This window comes from Mchenga conophoros, linkage group LG20 (assembly GCF_057382185.1).
Source record: "Mchenga conophoros isolate Kocher_MC1m ecotype Shallow Benthic linkage group LG20, M_conophoros_male_GT1.1, whole genome shotgun sequence".
In the NCBI taxonomy this organism is placed as follows: domain Eukaryota; kingdom Metazoa; phylum Chordata; class Actinopteri; order Cichliformes; family Cichlidae; genus Mchenga; species Mchenga conophoros.
Window position 1 is genome coordinate 26,045,968 of NC_140545.1, and position 20,558 is coordinate 26,066,525.

The window sequence follows — 20,558 nt, forward strand, 5'->3', positions numbered from 1 at the left end:
ACAATGGCTCATGGGAAAGTGGAAATACAAGAATTGTAAACGCCAACATTTCGTATGTACACATGAAAGTTGAATTATTCACGGGACCAAATATCTATATCTATCTTTTTAAAACGAACACATCAACAACTTTTGAATGTTCCCTTAACCTTAGTTAATACCGCCTTGCCCGGTAGCTAAAAAAACTACAACTCCCAGCAAAAGATTTAACCGGAAGTAGAGTCGAAATGTCAACAGATACATGGAGCTGTCGACATGAAACAGACGATCTTTTTTTAATTACAAAACGTAGCTTTAATGTTTAAAAAAGTCGGTTGAGGATGAGAGGCGTTATTGTTAAAGTCTTGTCCTTTTTTCTGTTGTTCGTAAGTTTTTGTGCGTCAGAGCGAGCAGAGAGGGAAAACTCACTTGCCTTGCATGAGAGAGATGACGATGGAGGAAATGTGAACCAACAGGACAATATTATAGCCGAGGAAGGGCAGTCAGTAGAAAACCATGAAACAGAACATGGTTCGAACCTCGATTCAAACGAATTACAGAAGGATGGGTCATCGGTCAGGTCAGAGACGGCAAAAACTAATTTCAGTACTCTCTCTGGATTAACTTGGCATATTGTACCTAGCTAGAAGTAGTTTCAGTAGTTTGGCTTGTACACGGTACAAGCCTAATCATTTTTTGTATGGATGCCAAATAAATATTATACTTTCTAATATTACAAGTACAAAAATACATAGACAAACATAATTTCACCAAAACAAAATCTGTATCCCATCTGTTTAAACTGGGTAAATGTTTTTATGTGCTCCATTCAGCTCTACCTAACTTAAACTTAGACTAGATCAAAATGGCAGCTGTTTAAATGCAAGACGTAACTGAGCCATATTGAGATAACTGACATAGTCACCTCTGAATCTAATCTGTCTGTCGCCTTGCAGTAAGTCCAATGACACCACCGACAACTACTACAATGACACCCTTCACTCAACAACAACTACTGTCAAGCCAACTACCCCGGCACCCCCAACAGTCAAGCCCATTCTGCCAGTGCAGACAGGGGTTAAGGCCCAAGAAGAAGAACAGTCCAGTGGGATGACCATATTCTTCAGCCTGCTTGTTATTGGTTAGTGTGTTTTCACCCATCACCGAATAAGTCTGACTCCATATTGTCTGTCAAGATCACTGTTTGTCTGAGCAAACAGGATAGACCAAAAGAAGTAAATTGTTTTACAGCAGGAAATCTGCATCTTGTGGTTAACAAAGCATGCATAATTCATCCCGTACCCATAATAATGGAGAACCAATTTAGTGTTTTATTAAATCAAGTTTGTAGATGGGGATCTAGGATGATACCAGTGCATATAGAGGATGTGGTTACACACTGAATGGACATGAAGTACCATCCAAAGTAGCCATTATGCACATTAGTCCACTATCTCGCTGTCAGATTATAAACCAAGATACTATCATGAATGACACATGTACTTACTATTTAGACTGATTTACACTGCGAAAGCATGCAGTTTTAGTTGTAAACTAAGAAAACATCTCATTGGTTTAAAGAAACATATGGAAAAAAATGTTTACTAAACTAGGAAAATGGAAAAATTATCTCAGAGAGCAGTTTAGAAGCCACATAGTTGTATATGTTGTAACGTTGCCTCTCATTACCTTGCTGCATGAATGAATTTGGCCTCGGGGTGATCGTGGCTCAAGAGTTGGCAGTTTGACTTGTAATCGGAAGATTGTCGGTTCGAGCCCCGGCTTGTACAGTCTCGGTCGTTGTGTCCTTGGGCAAGACACTTCGCCCGTTGCCTACTGGTGGTGGTCAGAGGGCCCAGTGGCGCCAGTGTCCGGCAGCCTCGCCTCTGTCAGTGCGCCCCAGGGCGGCTATGGCTACAATGTAGCTTGCCGTCACCAGTGTGTGTGAATGAGTGGATGACTGAACGTGTAAAGCGCTTTGGGGTCCTTAGGGACTAAGTAGAGCGCTATACAAATACAGGCCATTTAATTCAGCATTTCCCATATGACTAATAATTCAGGTTTAATCAGTAAATCTCTCCTGGATTCAGTGTCCAAGAAATTAAATTAAATTATTAAGAAATTTAATTGGAGCTCAATGGTACTCTTCGTCTCTCATTGACATCCCTGTGCATTTGGTTACTGGAAGGAAGGCAGCTTGAGAAAAGATGACAATACTGTAATATTTGGGAGACGGTGTGATTTTATTAACATGGATGTATGTTTCTCTTAACACTCACCCCCAGGTATTTGCATCATATTGGTGCACCTGCTCATCAAGTTCAAGCTGCATTTTCTTCCAGAGAGTGTGGCTGTTGTGTCCTTAGGTAAGTACTGCTTATGTATTATATTTGTAATTGCATTTGGCATCATACTAAAATTTTAACATCATAAGTGTATTTGTCCAAGTAATTAAAGTAGAATTTTATTTCTTGTTATCTGTCATATTTATGTTTACATTAATGGAGGTTCACCAAAAAAATTATATTATGTCAACATATTTCCATTTAATTTAAAAACCACCAACCAGGCCAGAAATTTGGGTGTAGTGATGGACTCAGACCTAAACTTAGAAAAACACATTAAGACAATATGATGTCTCAACAGGACCTGGAAAAACTAGTCCATGCATTCATCTTTAGCAGGCTTGATTACTGTAACAGCATCTTTACAGGTCTACCTAAAAAATCAGTCAGACAACTACAGCTCATTCAGAACTCTGCTGCTCGAGTCCTCACTAAGACCAAAAAAGTGGACCACATCAGTCCAGCTCTGAGGTCTTTACACTGGCTGCCTGTCCGTCAGAGGATAGACTTTAAAGTTCTGATGCTGGTCTATAAAGCTCTGAATGGTTTAGGACCAAAGTACATCAGTGACCTCCTGACCCAGTATGAACCTTCCAGATCCCTCAGGTCATCTGGATCCGGTTTTTTATCAGTTCCCAGAGTCAGAACCAGACACGGAGAAGCTGCATTCAGCTTTTATTCTCCATATATCTAGAACAAACTCCCAGAAAGCCTCAGATCATCTGAAACATTCAGTTTATTTAAATCCAGTTTGAAGACTCACCTGACTCAGCTGCATTTGAATAAAGCACCAAATTCGCATTGTTTTATTTTTAAGCTTAAATTTCAAAACTTATATTTTAACTACTGATTTTATCTACTGCTCCTTTTTTCATCTTAAATCATCCTTTTTATTTGTTTTTGTTTTGTTATGTCTCTGTAAGACACTTTGAATCACCTTGCTGTTGAATTTTGCTATATAAATAAACTTGCCCTGCCTAATTTAGATAAAACACTTAGCCTTCAGACTTATCTGAATTTTAGCATTTTACAATGAACGTTCTGTAAGGAACTTTATTATGTCAAAGAGGGTAATCCTCAATTGGATATTAAGAGCTCATGGCAGTGCAGCCTCAGCCATCTAATGTTTGAACCTTCTGTTTGTGAGGAGCAGCCAAACAGAAGTAATTTTCCTTCAAATCGGTGTGGCCTTAAAGGCAGAAGAGCAGAAATGGCTTATTTCAGACAGTAGATGAATTGCACCAAAGCATATGGATTGTTTTAAACGTTGAGATGTCTTTGCATTCTTGTTAAAAACATGAGTCAGTAGCTTGTAGAAGAACCTTTCCAGCAAAAACTTGGAAGTAATTGATTTTTGTATAAATGAACAGTCTCTCGTAGCATTGTGGAGGAATTTCTTTACAACGTTGCTTCAGCTCATTGAATTTCGCTGGAATTTCTTCACGCACAGCTCTGTTAAGGATTGCAATCAGGTTGACATCTGAACTTTGATTGGGCCATTGCAGCGCCTTGATTCTTTTTTTTTTTTTTTTTCAGCCATTCAGTCCTTTTCCATGAACCAATTTTGGCCAACCTTTAACTTTCATGTAGATAGCCACATATTTAAAGCAAAAATACTTTGGTAAACAGAGGAGTTCACAGTTGACTCCACAACAGCATGGTACCCAGATCCTGTGGCTGCAAAACAAGATCAAATCATTTTTAAAGAGAAGTGGCTTCTCCTGGCAGCTGTTAAAAGCAAGCGGTATTTGTTCAGTCTTTTTCTAACACGCTTCACTCAGGGCTGTAGTGTCTGAGATGTAGCACTTGGGTTAACATCCCAGGCTTCAGCTTTTATAGAGGTAACACACACTTGCTGATAAACAGTTAATCAGACATATTACCTCTTTTGTTGTACATGTACAATTACAGTAAAAGTCTATTCTATTCATTTTTATGTTCATTCTTATGGCAGCATTAAGGGGGGGGGGGGGGGGGGGGGTAATTCGTTTTTCACAAGACTTCATATATTACTCATATGTTCTATACACACAGAGAGACTCAATTTTCTTCTGTGTCATGCAACAAGATGAAACAAAGGGTAGACGACCTAAGGGAAATCGTTTTTCTTTAGGTTGTCTGTGTGATTTAACATGAGCAAACACTAACTCATTGGTGCCATTTGCAGCCTTATTCAATATTTAAGAAGTACTTAATTTAAAAAAAAAAAAAACAAAAAAAAAAACAAGATGTATTTCATTTTTCTCCTGAGGTGCAGCTTTGCTTCCTCTGTGCAGTCGATTTAGGTTAATTCTCGTTCTAATTCTCTCCACCAGCTTCCTCTTTACATGTCTGTGCAGTTACACTCGCTATAATTCAGTGACACCCATCTGTCTTCACCCTGAAGGCCTTTTGCTTTTGCACGACCTGCTTGCTGCATATAAGACAGGCCTCGTCACAGGGGACTCTGCTGAAGAGAGATAACACACTGCTTACAAATCAGAAAAGGCTGCTTTTCCTTCCTCATCACTTCCTTTTTCCCCATCTATTCTTTGTATGTCTTCCTCTGCACTATCACTCTCCATCTGCCAATATATCTAGAACTTACACACAGCTTTGAGGCTCGTGTTTAATTTCTGTCTTCATCTTATCTATCTCCTTTTCTCGACTCTTTACAAAGCTTTGTGTTTCATCACCCTTTTAATTAATGTTCTGCTGGGTTGTGTAGAAAGAGAACTGAAGCCCCAGCAGGATGTTCTCAAAGACAAAAGTATAACCATAGCTCTTTTAAACAAGTTATAATTGAACTATGATGACATTTATGAGGTATTTACTGTAAACCACTAAAATAGCATGTGTTGCGTGATTTTCATGAAATTAAGTAGTAAACTTTTTTTTTTCCAAACACTGGTATTTCCTTACTCTTTCCAGGGATTCTAATGGGAGGCTTCATTAAGATCATTGAGTTCCAGGAACTGGCCAACTGGAAGGTATAGTTTTACTGGGTTTCAACATGTTTTTTTTCTTCTGTCAGCACTGCACTTGGTCCAAATTTAAAATGTAGCTTTTTTTGGTTTTGATTACTTTAGCATTAGGTAAAATAATCACATTTGTCTACAGTGCAAGCACACAAACAAATACACATATGCAGTGCATGTCCACAGCTTAACCCATAGCAACTTTTCTTATCTCCACGCTGCACTCACTGCTCTCAGATTCAAAATGTGTGGTTCTTAGTTTTGCTTGATTTTCTTAGAGTGGAGTAAAATAATTACATTCCCACAAACGCACAAAAAATATACAAAAGTATTCTCTAAAACCTTTGTCCATTTTATACTTTGGATAGATACAGTGATTGATCATATTTAGTGCAGTTGCATTCCTACGTAATGCACAGTCTTGTAACTTGTAATGCAACAAATTCCATAGAAAATCCCTTCCCACCCCTGCCCAAAACATCTGCTTTCATTTTTCATCTTTGCGTCGTATTTCTTTCTTCTCTCATTCATTAATTTCCTGGTTCCTGTTGTCACAAATGTCATCATTCATATCATGCAAACTTTGTTATCGACCTGTGACATGCACCATTTTTGTGCTTGGTATGCCCCCCCCCCCCCCCCCCCCCCCCCCAACAAGCCTTTTCCCCCCCGCAGTTCTCGGACCCTTTAATTAACATTCCCTGTTCTCTGCCAGTGAGTTAGAAAACAAGTGAACAGGAGAGGCACAGGGAAGGATATGCAGAGTGAAAGGGAGGCAGGAAAAGAGGACAGGTTATGCCAATGTTTCTTGCACACAGGGTCCCATTGTCTTTTAAGCTTGGAGCCCCCAGGGTATTGCTGAGTCATCTACATTAGTAACCAGAGCCCCTGGAGCCCCTTTCCACACATTGCCCCAGTCCTGTAAATCTCTAGACTGCTATGTCTGTATTTGTGTTTAAGTTGTAGCAAACAAGCCTGCTCTCCTGTCTATGTCTAGGCAGCAGTGACTTCAATAGTAGTAAAGTAATATGAATTACACTATGGCTTGCAGCTGCTTCTTTGCTGGAGCATGGATATGCTAAGTGGTTTATAGCCCATTTGAGACCTGAAAAGACCTAGGACACAATTCAAATGAATTATGTCTGACCTATTTGTTTTTTAAAAAGCTTCCGTGAAGCACGATGAAACCAGTTTGAAGTAAGATTGCCAGTGGCAGAACTGGGCTTCTGTAAGCATTTTTTTTTTTATTGTTTACTTTTAATTGCAGCTGTTTTGAAACTGTACATTTGTTTGTAGGTTTGTGCTTTATTTTTATAATTAATTAAAGGGATCTGTTCTCCCTGATCAATGTCTTTTGGTAGCTGCCTGTAAGGCTGGCGCCACCTCATCCAACTAGAGCATTTCTACAGCTGGCCCACTTGGTTAATCTCGCCAGCCTGGAGGACTGCCCTATACCCTGCCTGAAGGGTGTACAACTCCCTCAGGCAGCAGCATCCTGTTATTGCTGGATTTGCTCTTTCCTTTTTACCACCGATCTGCTGTCTTTGCTTTTGACAACTGAGCTTTCTATCTTCAGTGCACTCACTACAACCCACCATACAAAGAGAGCCTTTTCCTGTGTGCTTTTTTCTAGCACATGCAGGGAAGGCCTCTCTGTTTTTTCCTTATACTTACCTTCATCCCCCCCCATCTCTCCCATGTTTTCTGACACAGATTGTGGAAGTAGCATGCTGGTATTAAGTATTACAATCGTAGAAATTTGTCTCATCGCCAAAACAGAGAGAGATAAACAAGAATATTTGTACTCCAAACAAGACCTCTCTCTCTGTTTAAGCTTTTCTGTATTGTCCTATCTGGCCTTGTCACTTTGCTTCAGTGGCAGCAGTGGTGTGTTTTAGCCCCAAAGGGCTGCACATATTTTATTAGATGTCTCCCATGCCACGGAGAGAGAGAGCGACAGAATGAGAGAAGTTTTAATTGTGGTTTTAGGGGCTTTTTTGTGCTTTTTTTTATGTGGTGATTTCACCGGTTGTCAAAATCAAGCCTCCAGGGACCCTGTACTATAAATGAAGGTCTCTTCAACATCTGCACTCATATTTTTTGTTATCTCTCAACTCTCTTTTAACTGTGTTCTCTTCATCTTTGGCATTCATCTTTTCTCATTTAGTTCAAGCTCTGTATCAGCTCTTCTCCCGAGTATACCCATCGTCAGCTTTCTGGTTTTATCCATTTCATCTTTCCTTTCAGCTTCTGAAATCTCATTACTCCTCATCAGTCCATAACTTTCTCCAGTTTCAGGAGGAGATTGCAGTGCTATCTTGCCTAAAGTCTAGTGCTTTGTCAGTCAGTGTAAATGTAACGCCCAACAACATTTGTTTGTCCCAAAATTCTAAAGAACAATTCTTTCTCCTTTAGACTGTTTTATTTAACAATTTATTTAATTGTTTTATTCATTGATAAATATTATTTATTGCACTCCACTTTTAACCAGTCGCTTACCTGCAAAGTAATGAGAATCCTTTGAGGTATGTGTAGAGAAAACCAATGTGTACTTGTTCAGTCCTCCCAGTTGGCATTTTTATTAGCATTAAAGGAACACGTGCATTGGTGCCTTGGGAGTACAGTGGTAGACGTCAGGTCGCAGTGCACGCATGGCATACTTTCATGTGTCTCTGGTGTTAATATTCATTCCTGAGCACCTGGCCTGAAGACTTCTGCTTGACCTAAATGTCGAGAGAAACTGGTAACCTGGAAGCAAGAGTTGGTCTACTTTTCCTGAAATTTGAATGTTTTGGAAAAACAAAGTAAGCAAGGGCATAGCCTTTTAGCATAAGCATACAGTACATCCTCCGCAGGCTGTCCTCAGTGCTTGACCCTCTGTGCTTGTAGCCATGGTTTTGTTGATATTGAGAAATTTACCGTCTGAACTAAAATGACTGCTCCTGCACCCACACGTTTGGTTTCTTTTTTTGTGGTTCTGTCTCATCTTATATCACTCCAGTTATACTCTTTTAATTCTAAATAATTACTTAGAAAGGGAAAAAACAAATACCTAAAAGCAGAAGATTATGCAAGAAGTTATGCCAGCATATTTTCAATTAAAATATGCTGGCATATTTTAATTGAAAAGTTCTTAAACCTTTTTATTAACTACTTAATAAAAATAAGTAGTTAATAAACTACTTATCGTGTTTGATAGCAAATTCTATAAAAATAGTGTCTCAAATGGTAAATTGGAGGATTGTGGAATGGGATTGTGTATGTGAGAAAAAAGTTACGCACTCAGGTGTTGCCGGCCTGTTGCAATACTTTCCAGGAAAGCCACATCAAGTGTGGAAATAACTGTCTAAACGTCCATCTGCTAATGGGGTTGTTGGGATTGAAATTCAGGTTCAACCAGCCGTCATGACAGGCTTTCATAAGACAAAGAGGGAGATTGTTGACTGAGTGCTGTAAATATGGCTCTGCCTTTTTCAAACTTTCTAACAGAAGCAACCGCCGTGTCAACCGCTCAGAAATGTAACTTGTGCATGAACATTTATTAACGCATACTGTGTGTTGACACACCCGTCCAAACACACTTTGGCTAACACAAGAACACACGGTGCATGATGCACAGACACATTGGCAGCTAGAGCGTAAGGCATGGGCACATGATGCCTGTGCCTGATCTTGGAGGCTGGCCCAGTTAGCTGAGAAGCAACAAAGATTGCATTATTTTGCTGAAATAATCAGAGAGCCAAGGTCCCTGTGTGTGTGTGTGTGTGTGTGTGTTCTTGTTTATATGAACGATGAGCTCACAGCCTGTTTACAGCATGTTGAAGTGAGCATGTTTAAAAGCTTCTATAGAATGGTGAGTTGCCTAATAGGAAGGCAGGGCAGGCGGTCCTTAGACAAATACCTGTTGGGTGTGTGTGTGTGTGTGTGCGTGTGCTCATTGTTGAGGAGTCGACATCCAAATTTGTTTTGTCAGATAAAGAGCTGTAACTATAACAGCTCAGGCAGTCCCCCTCGCCCTCACCGTTTCTCCTCCCCCATGACTCATTAGGTCAGCTGATGGTCACTGTACTGGCTTTCATGTGTCCGATGAATAATGTGGAGTGTTTGTTGAATGTGTAACCACAAGTTAGTGTTTTATCATTTACTGGCATGTACATACTTTTTGCTTTAACAGTATTGCTAAGAATTCCTGTTTAGATTAACAATGTCAAATGTGTAACAGTCCAAATTATTTAAGTGCTGTTTTTCTTTGACTAGCACAGTTACATTTCCCTTTAACGTTTTCAAATGTTTTCTTTAAATTTGAAACTATGACTCAATGCTTGCACATGTCTCACTTTACAGTAATGACACTTGCAATTGTACTTGTACCTCATCAGTTTGTTACTATTGACCAGTTTGCAGCTCTAATCCAAGGTTAAAGGCAGCATTTTGTCGCCTCTCTGCTGCAGTTTATTTACCAATAAAATGTTTTGTTTTTTATTTTCCTAAAAGGAGGAGGAAATGTTCAGACCCAACATGTTCTTCCTTTTGCTTTTGCCACCCATCATCTTTGAATCTGGATACTCTTTACATAAGGTACGTGTGTGTATGAGGCTGGATTTACACAACCAGCACCCTCGTGTTCTTAGAACAGTACAAACCACCACATATATTTATAAAGGACAAAACTGACCTTTAGGCGTGACGGAATAAGATTCATGAGACCAAAAGTCTGAGCAACCCAGCAATAAGCTGGAGCCTTTTAGTATGTGTGTTACATTTACAAATGCAGTACCTACAAATCATTCAAAAGCAGCAAGAGGCTTAAGCAGGTCACCTGTTTGTGTTTTCTGTTTTGATAATTGAGTTTTTGCTCCCTTTGTTTTTATTTTATCAATATTTTATTTATTTTTTACATTATTAACTGGCTTCATTTTTTCCAAACAACTAAAAGGTCACAGTCTTTTTAGTTTTTTACAACTCTCTGTGAAATTATGCTATAATTTTTTTTGCTGGCAGTATCTAATACTTAACCTGCATGTTCTTGTGTCTTCAGGGTAACTTCTTCCAGAACATTGGTTCCATTACCCTCTTTGCTGTGATCGGCACAGCTATCTCTGCCTTCATAGTTGGAGGAGGCATCTATTTCCTTGGCCAGGTGATGTTTCTATTAATCTAGTAATCAACACAGGCCCGTGGCACACAGCCCTCATTCAGTTAAAGAGTATGTGACCTCATGATATAATATTTTCAATGTTCTGTCAAGGTTTTGTTAGTACAGGAAATGTTTAATGGGATATGCTCAAAAATAAATTATTGCTGCATCACCATTATCACTTTCTTATTGTACAAATCTGTAACACTGATATCGACGTAATCAGATGTTTTCTTGCAGCTTAACAATCTGGGGTTTTGTTTTTTTGTTTTTTTTGATAACCCTCCTCACAGGCTGATGTTATCTATAAGATGACCATGACTGATAGGTGAGATTTTTTTCTAAGCATTTACTGTGAGCTTTCTTACTTCATTGTGATGGAATTTTTCTGTGTCAGATAAAACTTGGCTCAGTTTTGCTGACAGGTGTTAAGCCTAGTCTTGGACTAAACATGTATTTCACTGATGAAATCACATACTGAGCTGAGATCATTTTCTGCTAGTGTGAATTCTTTGAATTTACCATTTTTACATGAGCCACAAAAGGTCAAAACTTACTCACTAGTGTAACTTACTCACGTGGGAAAATTAACAAATTTCCCACGTGAGGGACTAATAAAGATTATCTTATCTTATTCTTTTTTTCCCCCTCTATTCTTAATAACACCCTCTTCCTACTTAGTTTGAACTGTGCCCTCTACATCTGAAGGGTTTGTCTTTTAGGAGTTCAAAGTAACAGGATAATCCACCTACCAGAGACATATCCAGTACAAACACAGCATGTTACTCCACACCCATGTGTTTTTTCTAGCAACTAGCACATTCCGGCAGTACTTTAGCCTACGTATTTTATTTGTTTTTGAATGAAACAAAGAAAATAACTCAGAAATAACTTAAAGGAGTTTACATTTGGGGGATTTTTTAGAATGTAGGGTACATAGCTCAATAGATTTTCTGATGGAACGTCCCAATACAGCCTCTTGACTTCTTGAGTAATTGCTCCATTTTTACACCTGTTTCTGCGGTTTTTTGTTTAGTTGGTTTTTTTGTCAGTTTTTTTTCCCAGGAAACTTTTGATAATCTTTTAATGTTTTATTTTCCTAGTACTAAAGTGTGCTACTTTGTATGCATTCGGACTCCTTTAAAGTCAGAGAAAGTAAAAATCATATTTCTTGTCTCCTGCTTCCTCTTATTTATTTTGGAAATGTTTTTCCTCTTTTACTGCCCACATGTGTTTGTGTCTTAATTTCTTTTATGAATGAAGTAAATCGTTCTCATTCCCTTCTACTTTGCTGTAGCTTTGCCTTTGGCTCACTGATCTCAGCCGTGGACCCTGTAGCTACCATTGCCATATTCAATGCACTCAACGTGGACCCAGTCCTTAATATGCTGGTGTTTGGTGAAAGCATTCTCAACGATGCTGTCTCCATTGTCCTCACCAAGTAAGGACACTCCTTCATGACTTGAATATTCTCCATTGCACACACTGGCACATTTACATTTTCCCAGTCTTTATCAAAAAGTAGGCCTAAGGACAGCATGCATAGAGTCTGCACTCTGCAGATGTTATACAAGGGTTAGATGTACAACACAACATAGCGTCTTAAAATCTAACAGCAACTGAGGCCAAATCCAAACTTCTGTTTTCATATTAAAACAGCTTTTTACATTGATCACTGTACAGATGAGGTTTATTTAATAACCTTGGCATGTAGGCACTACTAGCATGATAAAGCAATAGCTGCTGCTGGCATTGATAAGTTCAGCAGTGCCTGTAATTCTTTATCCATGCTGAATTAACCACTGTTAGTAGAGGGCTGATTTAATGTGTTTCTACTGGAAAAGTTCTATGTGACAGGGGCTTCACAAATCAAGGTATGACGAATAGTGAACATGGATGCTTCTAAAACTCTCTTTTTCTCTCAATTTCTAGCTAATATGGGTCAGCAGGATTTCCAAAAGTCTCAATGTTTCAATTCTTAAAACACTTGACTGGATCCCATGTTTAATTATAGTAAAAATTGTTTCAAATGAAAACATATTAGTATGCCCAACTTGCTTGACTGTGATCACCTCATTAAGGTCCATTAAACTAGACACATGGGGGATAAGATATTTCTTGTGGCATTTTGTGGTCTGTAATAGACATTTACTGTGGCAGTCATATAACAACAAATAAAGATCCCCAAATGCTCATAGAAATCATCAAAAAATTACATGTTTCAAAACATCACAAGTACTACACTTCTAAGATTACTTTCTTTCAAAGTAATTCAACATTTGTTACAAGCACGGACTGCTATTAGTTCATTCAAATTGCTTTTACAGGTACCAGTTAGACAAAATGCAAACAAATACTAGCTATAAAGTGGGATCAGAATAGCAGTACCTGCTTTTAGCTGAAATCATATTAGCCCATTACAGCACTTACTGAACTGCAGCTCTCCTGATCAGTTTAATTTTATTCAATCATATTGTTGGTGCATAAAATAAGCTTAACATTTTTTCCCATTTTGAAACAAAGGCCATTGAGTTCACGAAAGAAGAGAAGGAAATGCGATCATTTTAAAGTAAACGGTGGCATTTCATTTACAAGAAGACCATGAAGTTAACAGAATAAACATAAACATTAGCCATTGTTTATGTTCGGACACACTGGCAACCTGGCCAAGGTGTACCCTGCCTCTCATCCTATGGCCACTGTGATAGAGGCTTTAGCTCCTCCGCACAACCCTGCATTGGGTCTTGAGAGAGAATGGGTGGTGGATTAGTCAATAATGCAGTTATTACTGCGAAAATCTTCACAAGCATATTTCAAACAACTTGCTCTTACATCCTGTAAGAGGATGTATGAGCAAGTTGTCATTTTTCTAAATTGGGTGGTGTATTGCACTTTGAACAAAACAGGAAACAATAGCATGATCTGCCAACCACAAGAGTTACAATACAATCTATACAACTCTGTGAAAAATACATCATTAAGTAACACAATAAAGATCTACTGATGTATATGTATAAAATGCCTACATTTTCAGTATTTTTTTTAATTAAATTTCAGTTCAGTTTTCTTTATATAGCGCTTCATTCATAACAGCACTCAACTCAGGATCTCGGGGCATATGTATTTGTATAGCCTGCTGTCTCACGTTATACTAAATACTGATGTTTGCAATAGTGAGGAGAAAAAAAACTATTCTAACAAGAAGAACATTCTTGAACCAAGCTCAGATAGGACAGCCACCTGCCTCGACCAGGTTACATGAGGAGAAAGCAAGGAGAGAGAGAGAGAGGGATATTTTTCATATTAAAACATATACTCATGTGCTCTTGTGCTGACTTATATTGTCCTCAAGGCTTAATTATTTGGTTGAGTGCAGTAGACCTCTTAAACACACCAACAGTAACACACCGGTGGCTTAAAATTTTGATGTCAGGCATTTTCCAACCTTTGAACTTGACCTAGTTTTTGCAGATGACTCATTTTGCTTTCATGGGTAAGACTGAAGAGGATAGAAATAGCAAGACATTTTGATTTTATAGACATTAAATTACTGGATGTGAGCAGGCTGCCATCAAAATCGGGAAAAGGATGAAACCCAGTGGCTGGAAGGCTGAAAGTGGTCAATGTCTGAACTTATCACTGAAGTTTGTCTTGGCACACCTTTAGATTTTCTTCAGAATATCTGCTACTCAGAATGTTTATCTAGTTTCTATTGTTATTATCTGCTTACTGACTACCTCAGACAGGCGACAGAAACTTGACAGACAAGTTTGACAGAAACAGTGTTCGGGTTTCCTGTTCACACACTAGCTTCAGTATCTGCACTCCCTTTATTGCTCCTTATCTCTCCTACTCACTACAGGATAAATGTGCAAAGTGATCTTAAGTATCCGGGTGTCTCTGAGGTCTAAATGAGTGCATAAATAATAAATAGGCTGACTGAGCAGCCCTGGCAGTGTGCTTATTGTTAGCACCCAACAAAGTGGTTTTCTTAGAAAGCAATCATGTAGTTTGGCCCAGCCATTTCCAAACGCCACGCAGAAGCTAATGCTTTACCTTGGAAGGCTGTTAATAAACATTGTGATTATAAATAGGATGTAAACTGTGAATCCAGCTAAACTAATATTTATGAAATACACAACATGCAACATTTTTGGTGCCAGCACCAAGATAATCATTTGTCACGAGATTTTGGTGTTTCTGGTAATCACAGATCACAGTAAATGTTTGGGAACTTTTGTCTTACAGTTTGTTTCTTATTGTGATGAAAATAAAGAAACAAGTTGAAATGTATGGTACAAATATCTCAGTTGAACCAACAGGATAGTTGCAGTATGCCTGCTCTCTCCAGCTCCTAATTTTGGTGGAGTGTTTCTGCCCTCTAGTGTCAACTGAAGATATTACGAGACTAAATGCATCACAGTGCCACTGAGATTTAATTTGTTACTTTCCTCCCTTTTTTGTTTTTCAGCACAGCGGAGGGTTTCTTTTCCCGCTCAGACAACTCCACGGTAACAGGCTGGGAGACTTTTCTACAAGCTCTGGGTTATTTCCTTAACATGTTTTTCGGTTCTGCTGCACTGGGAACCCTCACTGGACTCATCTCAGCTCTTGTATCCAGCCGCCATTCTCCTTGCATGTGTTTGTACTTTATATGTGTGAGAATTGTATTTTCTGGTCTGGCCTTATTTCAATTCCCTAACTTACTGAATCAGTTTCTGAAACACTTTGACCTGAGGAACACGCCATCGCTGGAGTTTGGGATGATGATCATCTTTGCCTATCTTCCCTATGGACTGGCAGAGGGAATCAAATTGTCTGGTGGGTCAATACAATCACATGCACATAATGAATACATGAATAGTTTTGTATGTTTGACTTTTCCTCTGACCTCCATCTCCCATCTGTTTCCACCTACAGGAATAATGTCTATCCTGTTTGCGGGAATTGTGATGTCTCACTACACCCATCACAACCTATCTCCTGTCACCCAGATCCTTATGCAGCAGACACTGCGCACTGTGGCCTTTATGTGTGGTCAGTAGATTCTCGCTTAGCATCCCAGTTCACCGCTGGCTGTCATTATCAGAAGTTTTCACTGCTTTCTTAACTTCTTTCTCCAGAGACGTGTGTGTTTGCGTTCCTCGGCCTCTCCATCTTCAGCTTCCCTCATAAATTTGAAATGTCATTTGTAATCTGGTGCATAGTAAGTTGTCTTTTATTGATGTCATTTTAATCTGTCTGCTTATTCCCACGGTAATCAGGAATGACAGCTGTTCTCTCTCTGTAGGTCCTGGTTCTTCTTGGCCGTGCTGTGAACATCTTCCCTCTGTCATTTTTGCTGAACTTCTGCAGGGACCACAAGATCACACCTAAGATGATGTTCATCATGTGGTTTAGTGGTGAGATGACATGACTAATGTGTTTCGTTAATTACAGGGCGTCATCTTTTTATTGGTGTCTAAACCACACTCATTACACTAACACAGTGCGCACATCTCCGGCTGCAAATGAAAGTAGAGTTTGTGTTATTCTGCAGCTGTTGTGGAAAATCGGTTGCGTTTATCACATTTTTGATAGAACATGGACTGATTTTAGCTTATCCTTATCAAAAGAATGTCTGATTTCTTTTTCTCTGCTTTATAATATAAAAATGAATTCATAATCGATGTTTTTTGGCTGGGTAAAACTTAGTGTCCCAGAACGCTGCTACATGCTGCATGTGAGATGCATCGTCAAGGTCAGAGGTCAAATTTTCTGAAATTCTTGTGAATGCGACAGCTAGTGAAAAAAGAAAAGCATCACTGAAGCAGCATTTTCTGTATTCAAAGATTAATATAGTCACTGACTTCTGTGTAGTTATTTAGAGATCAAATGAATATTTTGCTTCGACTTTATTTTTTAACTCGCAACAGAAGTGAATAAACCTGTGATTTCTGTGAGGTCGGACAATAAAATTTGTCGACTGCATCAAAAGTGCCTGTAGGAGTAACAAAGTACTGCTTAACAAGATGACTTCCAGTCTCAAGACTCTTTAGCAGCAAAATATTTTATCGTGATAATTTTGCAAAGAGTTTCTGAAGAATTGAAAACTGACCAGAACAAGCAGGCTGAGTGTTGTGGAATGCAGTCGGGGTAGTTGAAAGAGAGAGTTAGAGGAACACACCACTACAGCAAAGAGCATCTGAAAAAACGTCTCTAAAGATAGTCAGAAAATCTCTCCAGAAATTTCTGCTATGATGCTATCTATCGTGCTGAGGAGGTCTGAGTCTGTCATTGAAAATAAAGGTGGTATGAAGCACTGAAGCAGTAAACTTTTTTAGCAAAGACTTCACACTGTGGTGCCTGTTTAGTAAGTCTAAACTTCTAGTTTTTGATATAGCAGACAACCATTGTCCTACTGTTTTTGAACACAATAAACATCATTTAACTAAACAGAGACGTGCTCCTGTTGTATATCTTGTGCATTAAAACTAAAATGTGGAAAAAGTCAAAACACATCGAGCTTTATATGATAACCATTTCTTGTGAAAGCCATTATGCTAAATGTTTTCTTTTTCCATTCATTCTGCTTTTTTTCCCCCCTTCTTTGCTAGGTTTGCGAGGTGCTATTCCCTATGCCTTGAGCCTTCATTTGGGTTTGGAACCCATTGAGAAGCGTCAGCTAATCGGCACCACCACCATCATCATCGTGCTCTTTACCATTCTTTTCCTCGGGGGTGGCACCATGCCACTCATCCGCATCATGGACATTGAGGATAGCCAGTCACGGCGTAAAAACAAGAAGGACGTCAATCTCAGCAAGACACAAAAGATGGTAATGATTGAAGCACCCAGGGTTCTAGCACACGGGGGGCACACAGAGAGTTTGTTGTCTGTATTGGTACTAGCTGCGCCATCCTCTCATCTGCCATCAGGCTCTTTCTGCGCACTTCAGAGGGAAAAAACATCAAAGGGTTGATTGTGAAGGATACTGAATCAGTGAGGGGGAATGGACTGCTATCATAGAGATTCACACTTGAAAACACCAAACCTCTGACAGGCACAAATAGACCTTAGCCAGTGGCACTAATAAATTTTTTTTCCCAAATCAAGCTCTTGTGTTTAATATTTCAGTTAACTGTATTAGCTCTAGCTCAATATAATGGGTCATTCTTTTGAAGTAGATCCTATTATTGAGGTCATTTGAAGCTAATGGTGGTGTGTTTTCATGACTTGCATGTATAGTATTTGCATGTTTGATGTCTTCCAAAGCTAAGTGTTACCCCCTGAGGTGCTAGCTGCGAGATCTATCAAATCCCCATTTTTCCTTACGGGTCTCCAGCCCTCTTTGATGTAATTCACTCTTTGGTCCCTTTGCTCTTTCCCTCTCGTCTTTGTTCCTTCTGTGTGTGATCTTGACTCACCAGTCTCACCGCTTTTCTGCCATTTGAACTTTTTCCTGCATTCATCTTTTTCTCCTCCTTGCGTTGTTGCCCCCTCTAATTTAATTGCTTTATATGTTTATATGACTTCAGCCTCTGTGCTCATCTTTCTCTACAGGGTAATACCATTGAGTCAGAGCAGCATCTATCAGAACTGACAGAGGAGGAGTATGAGGCTCAAATCTATCAGAGGCAAGACCTAAAGGGCTTCATGTGGCTGGATGCTAAGTACCTTAACCCCTTCTTCACTCGCAGGCTTACACAGGAGGTAAGCGAATCGGGGGGAAGTCTTTTGTGTGGCACATAAAGCTTAAAAAAACGATCACAATCCTTTGTTAATACTTTGTTATTTTCCAGTTGTCATGCTTTGTCCTCAGTCATTGGGATTTATCCACAATTAATATATATCTCACATTATCATGATGTATTTATTCATTGCGAGGGGCGTTTTGATTTGGATGAGAATCTGTGTCGTCAGGAAATGTGTAAAGATGCCTGCATGAACATTTCTGCCCAAGGGTTTATTCCTATATTTATATTTATAGTTTTCTGGGGGGGGTGTCATGTTATGTAGGGCTTTGTTTCTTGTATCAAAATGAAACTGTCATGTTTAGACACAGAAACAATAATCTAATAGAAATATTTGAGAAATATGTCTGAGCAATTCTGACAACTACTTGTGGTGAACAAGTGTCTAAATGTTTTTGCTTTAAGACTTCCAGATCTTTTGTTTTGTCCAGTTCTCTGCATCTTTGTGTGATTATTTCTGTACGTGCATGTTCGTTCTAACATATTGCCAAATTTTTGTGTGTCTGATGTGTTTTAACAGGACCTGTTACATGGCCGGATCCAAATGAAGACTCTGACCAACAAGTGGTACGAAGAAGTTCGACAAGGACCGTCGGGCTCTGAGGACGACGAAGAAGAAGCCGAACTTCTCTGATCACTTTCACTGTTTGTTTTTTTTTGTAAGCCAATTTATGGACATTGTGTGGGCTGTGGTTTGTGTCCCCCTCTGTGAAAATGAGCATACTTTTCATTTCCTCCACAGGAATGTGTGGAATGTGTCAAGTCACAGTCCGAGTAAAACTCACATTTAACACTGTAAAACTGAATGAGAAAAAACATGTTGTTACTTTGTAAAGAAATTGGCAGGATATCTGATTGTATGCACCATTGACATGTTGAACAGCAGGAAGAGAGTTTTGCTGATTCTCAGAAACTTTTCCCGTGTTTTTCTTTCTTTTTTTGAATGAATCTTTCAATCCAAGGGAAAACTCAAGTGATACTGTGATGAAAATGTCCAGTTCTAAAGCACCTTATCATTTCTATTTGTCCCTTGCTTAGTTAAAAGTACAATGGAAGTTTTAAAGATTGTGAGGGGGAAGATACAAAACAATGGCGCCAATGTTTATATACTGCCAGAGGTTTGAATAGCTATTCAACTGGATTTAATTCTCTCCAAGTCTCCACATTTTTGTTAATTAATTATTCTGAGTAAATTTTAAGCATATATATTGATACATATGTAATAAAGATTTTTAAAAAGGACCAAGTACCGGGCAACAAAAGAAATGCAGGAGAGAGTTAAAACTAGTTTAGCAGGTGGGATAAAACTAATAGTTAAATGCTAAATTCTAGACTATTGCTCTGAAAAATGAGAAATTGCTTTCATTTCTATGTATACTTTAGCTCTAAAAACAATTAACTTCCATGTGTTTATGCTGATTTGTGGGTAAGATTTCTGTCTCTACACTGTCTAAAAGTGGACCTTGTTCACAAAGTATTTCCTTTGATCCCGGGCACCAATGAATGTCAGATGGCAATGTCTTTTTTTTTGTATTTATTTGAAGAATATTTATGTGCCGTTTATGGATAATGGCTTCTATACAAGCTCTGTGAGTACCACAAGATGATAAAAATAAATAAATATCTCTCTCATATATATACACATATATATGTACACATATGTACACACATACATATAATATAACATAATATAAAAAATACATTCCGTTAATAATTGAATGCATCCATGGCAGGTAGCTCCATGCCCTCCTGGGTTTTAATTGCACCTTAGAACACACATGCATCAACACTACAATGAGCGGGTGGAGGGAGGTTTGGAGTCTTCTCCCACCCCCATTCTCTGCGGCCTGCTGGAGCGGGGGGGCTAGTAGGAGGAGTTGGCCGTCCGACTGCGGTCTGGGGTGTGGGGCCTCCCTGCTGCTGCGGAGTCGGGGTGGTCTGCCTCTCCCCACCGCAGGGAAAAGGGTAACACCACCTGGGTCTGGGTGCAATTCCCCCCTCCAGGGACAAGGGTACCTAGACCCGGTTTGTAGAGTACGCTTGGGGAGTGTGATTGTGTGTACAGCGTCTCTTTATGTCTGTCTCCACGTTGGTTGAGTGTGGAGTGAGTGCATATGAGAGCATGAGGGTGGGAATGGATGTTTGTGTCTGTGTGTGCCTGTATGTCTGTGTCTATATGTCAGGTTGGGTATCAGACGCCACCTCTCTGGGGACACCTCAGGCCCTCCAAGGTTTGGAGGCCTATCTCCACCCACCACCACTTCCCCTGCCGGTGGGGCTCGGGCCCCTTTGGAGGTGGGGTGCCCCCGGCCTCTCGGCCTGGGGCTCAGGCGCAGCTGGGGGCCGGCGGAGCTCACGGGCGCGTCACTGCAACTCCCCCTGACTTCTGCTCCGCGGCTGCTGGGCG

At 39.5% G+C, this 20,558-nt stretch overlaps 1 protein-coding gene across 1 annotated transcript; it reads left to right on the forward strand.

The window, feature by feature from the left end:
* Positions 1-32: 32 nt before the first annotated feature.
* Positions 33-19,714, forward strand: slc9a8 (solute carrier family 9 member 8). The gene is made up of 16 exons (XM_085261111.1): positions 33-559; positions 936-1,120; positions 2,265-2,345; positions 5,235-5,293; positions 9,776-9,859; positions 10,320-10,421; positions 10,712-10,746; positions 11,716-11,859; positions 14,890-15,031; positions 15,134-15,239; positions 15,339-15,455; positions 15,542-15,624; positions 15,709-15,820; positions 17,015-17,235; positions 17,961-18,110; positions 18,672-19,714. The coding sequence occupies exons 1-16, from the start codon at positions 321-323 to the stop codon at positions 18,783-18,785; spliced, it is 1,974 nt and encodes a 657-aa protein (XP_085117237.1). The 5' UTR covers positions 33-320; the 3' UTR covers positions 18,786-19,714.
* The last annotated feature ends 844 nt before the right edge of the window (positions 19,715-20,558 follow it).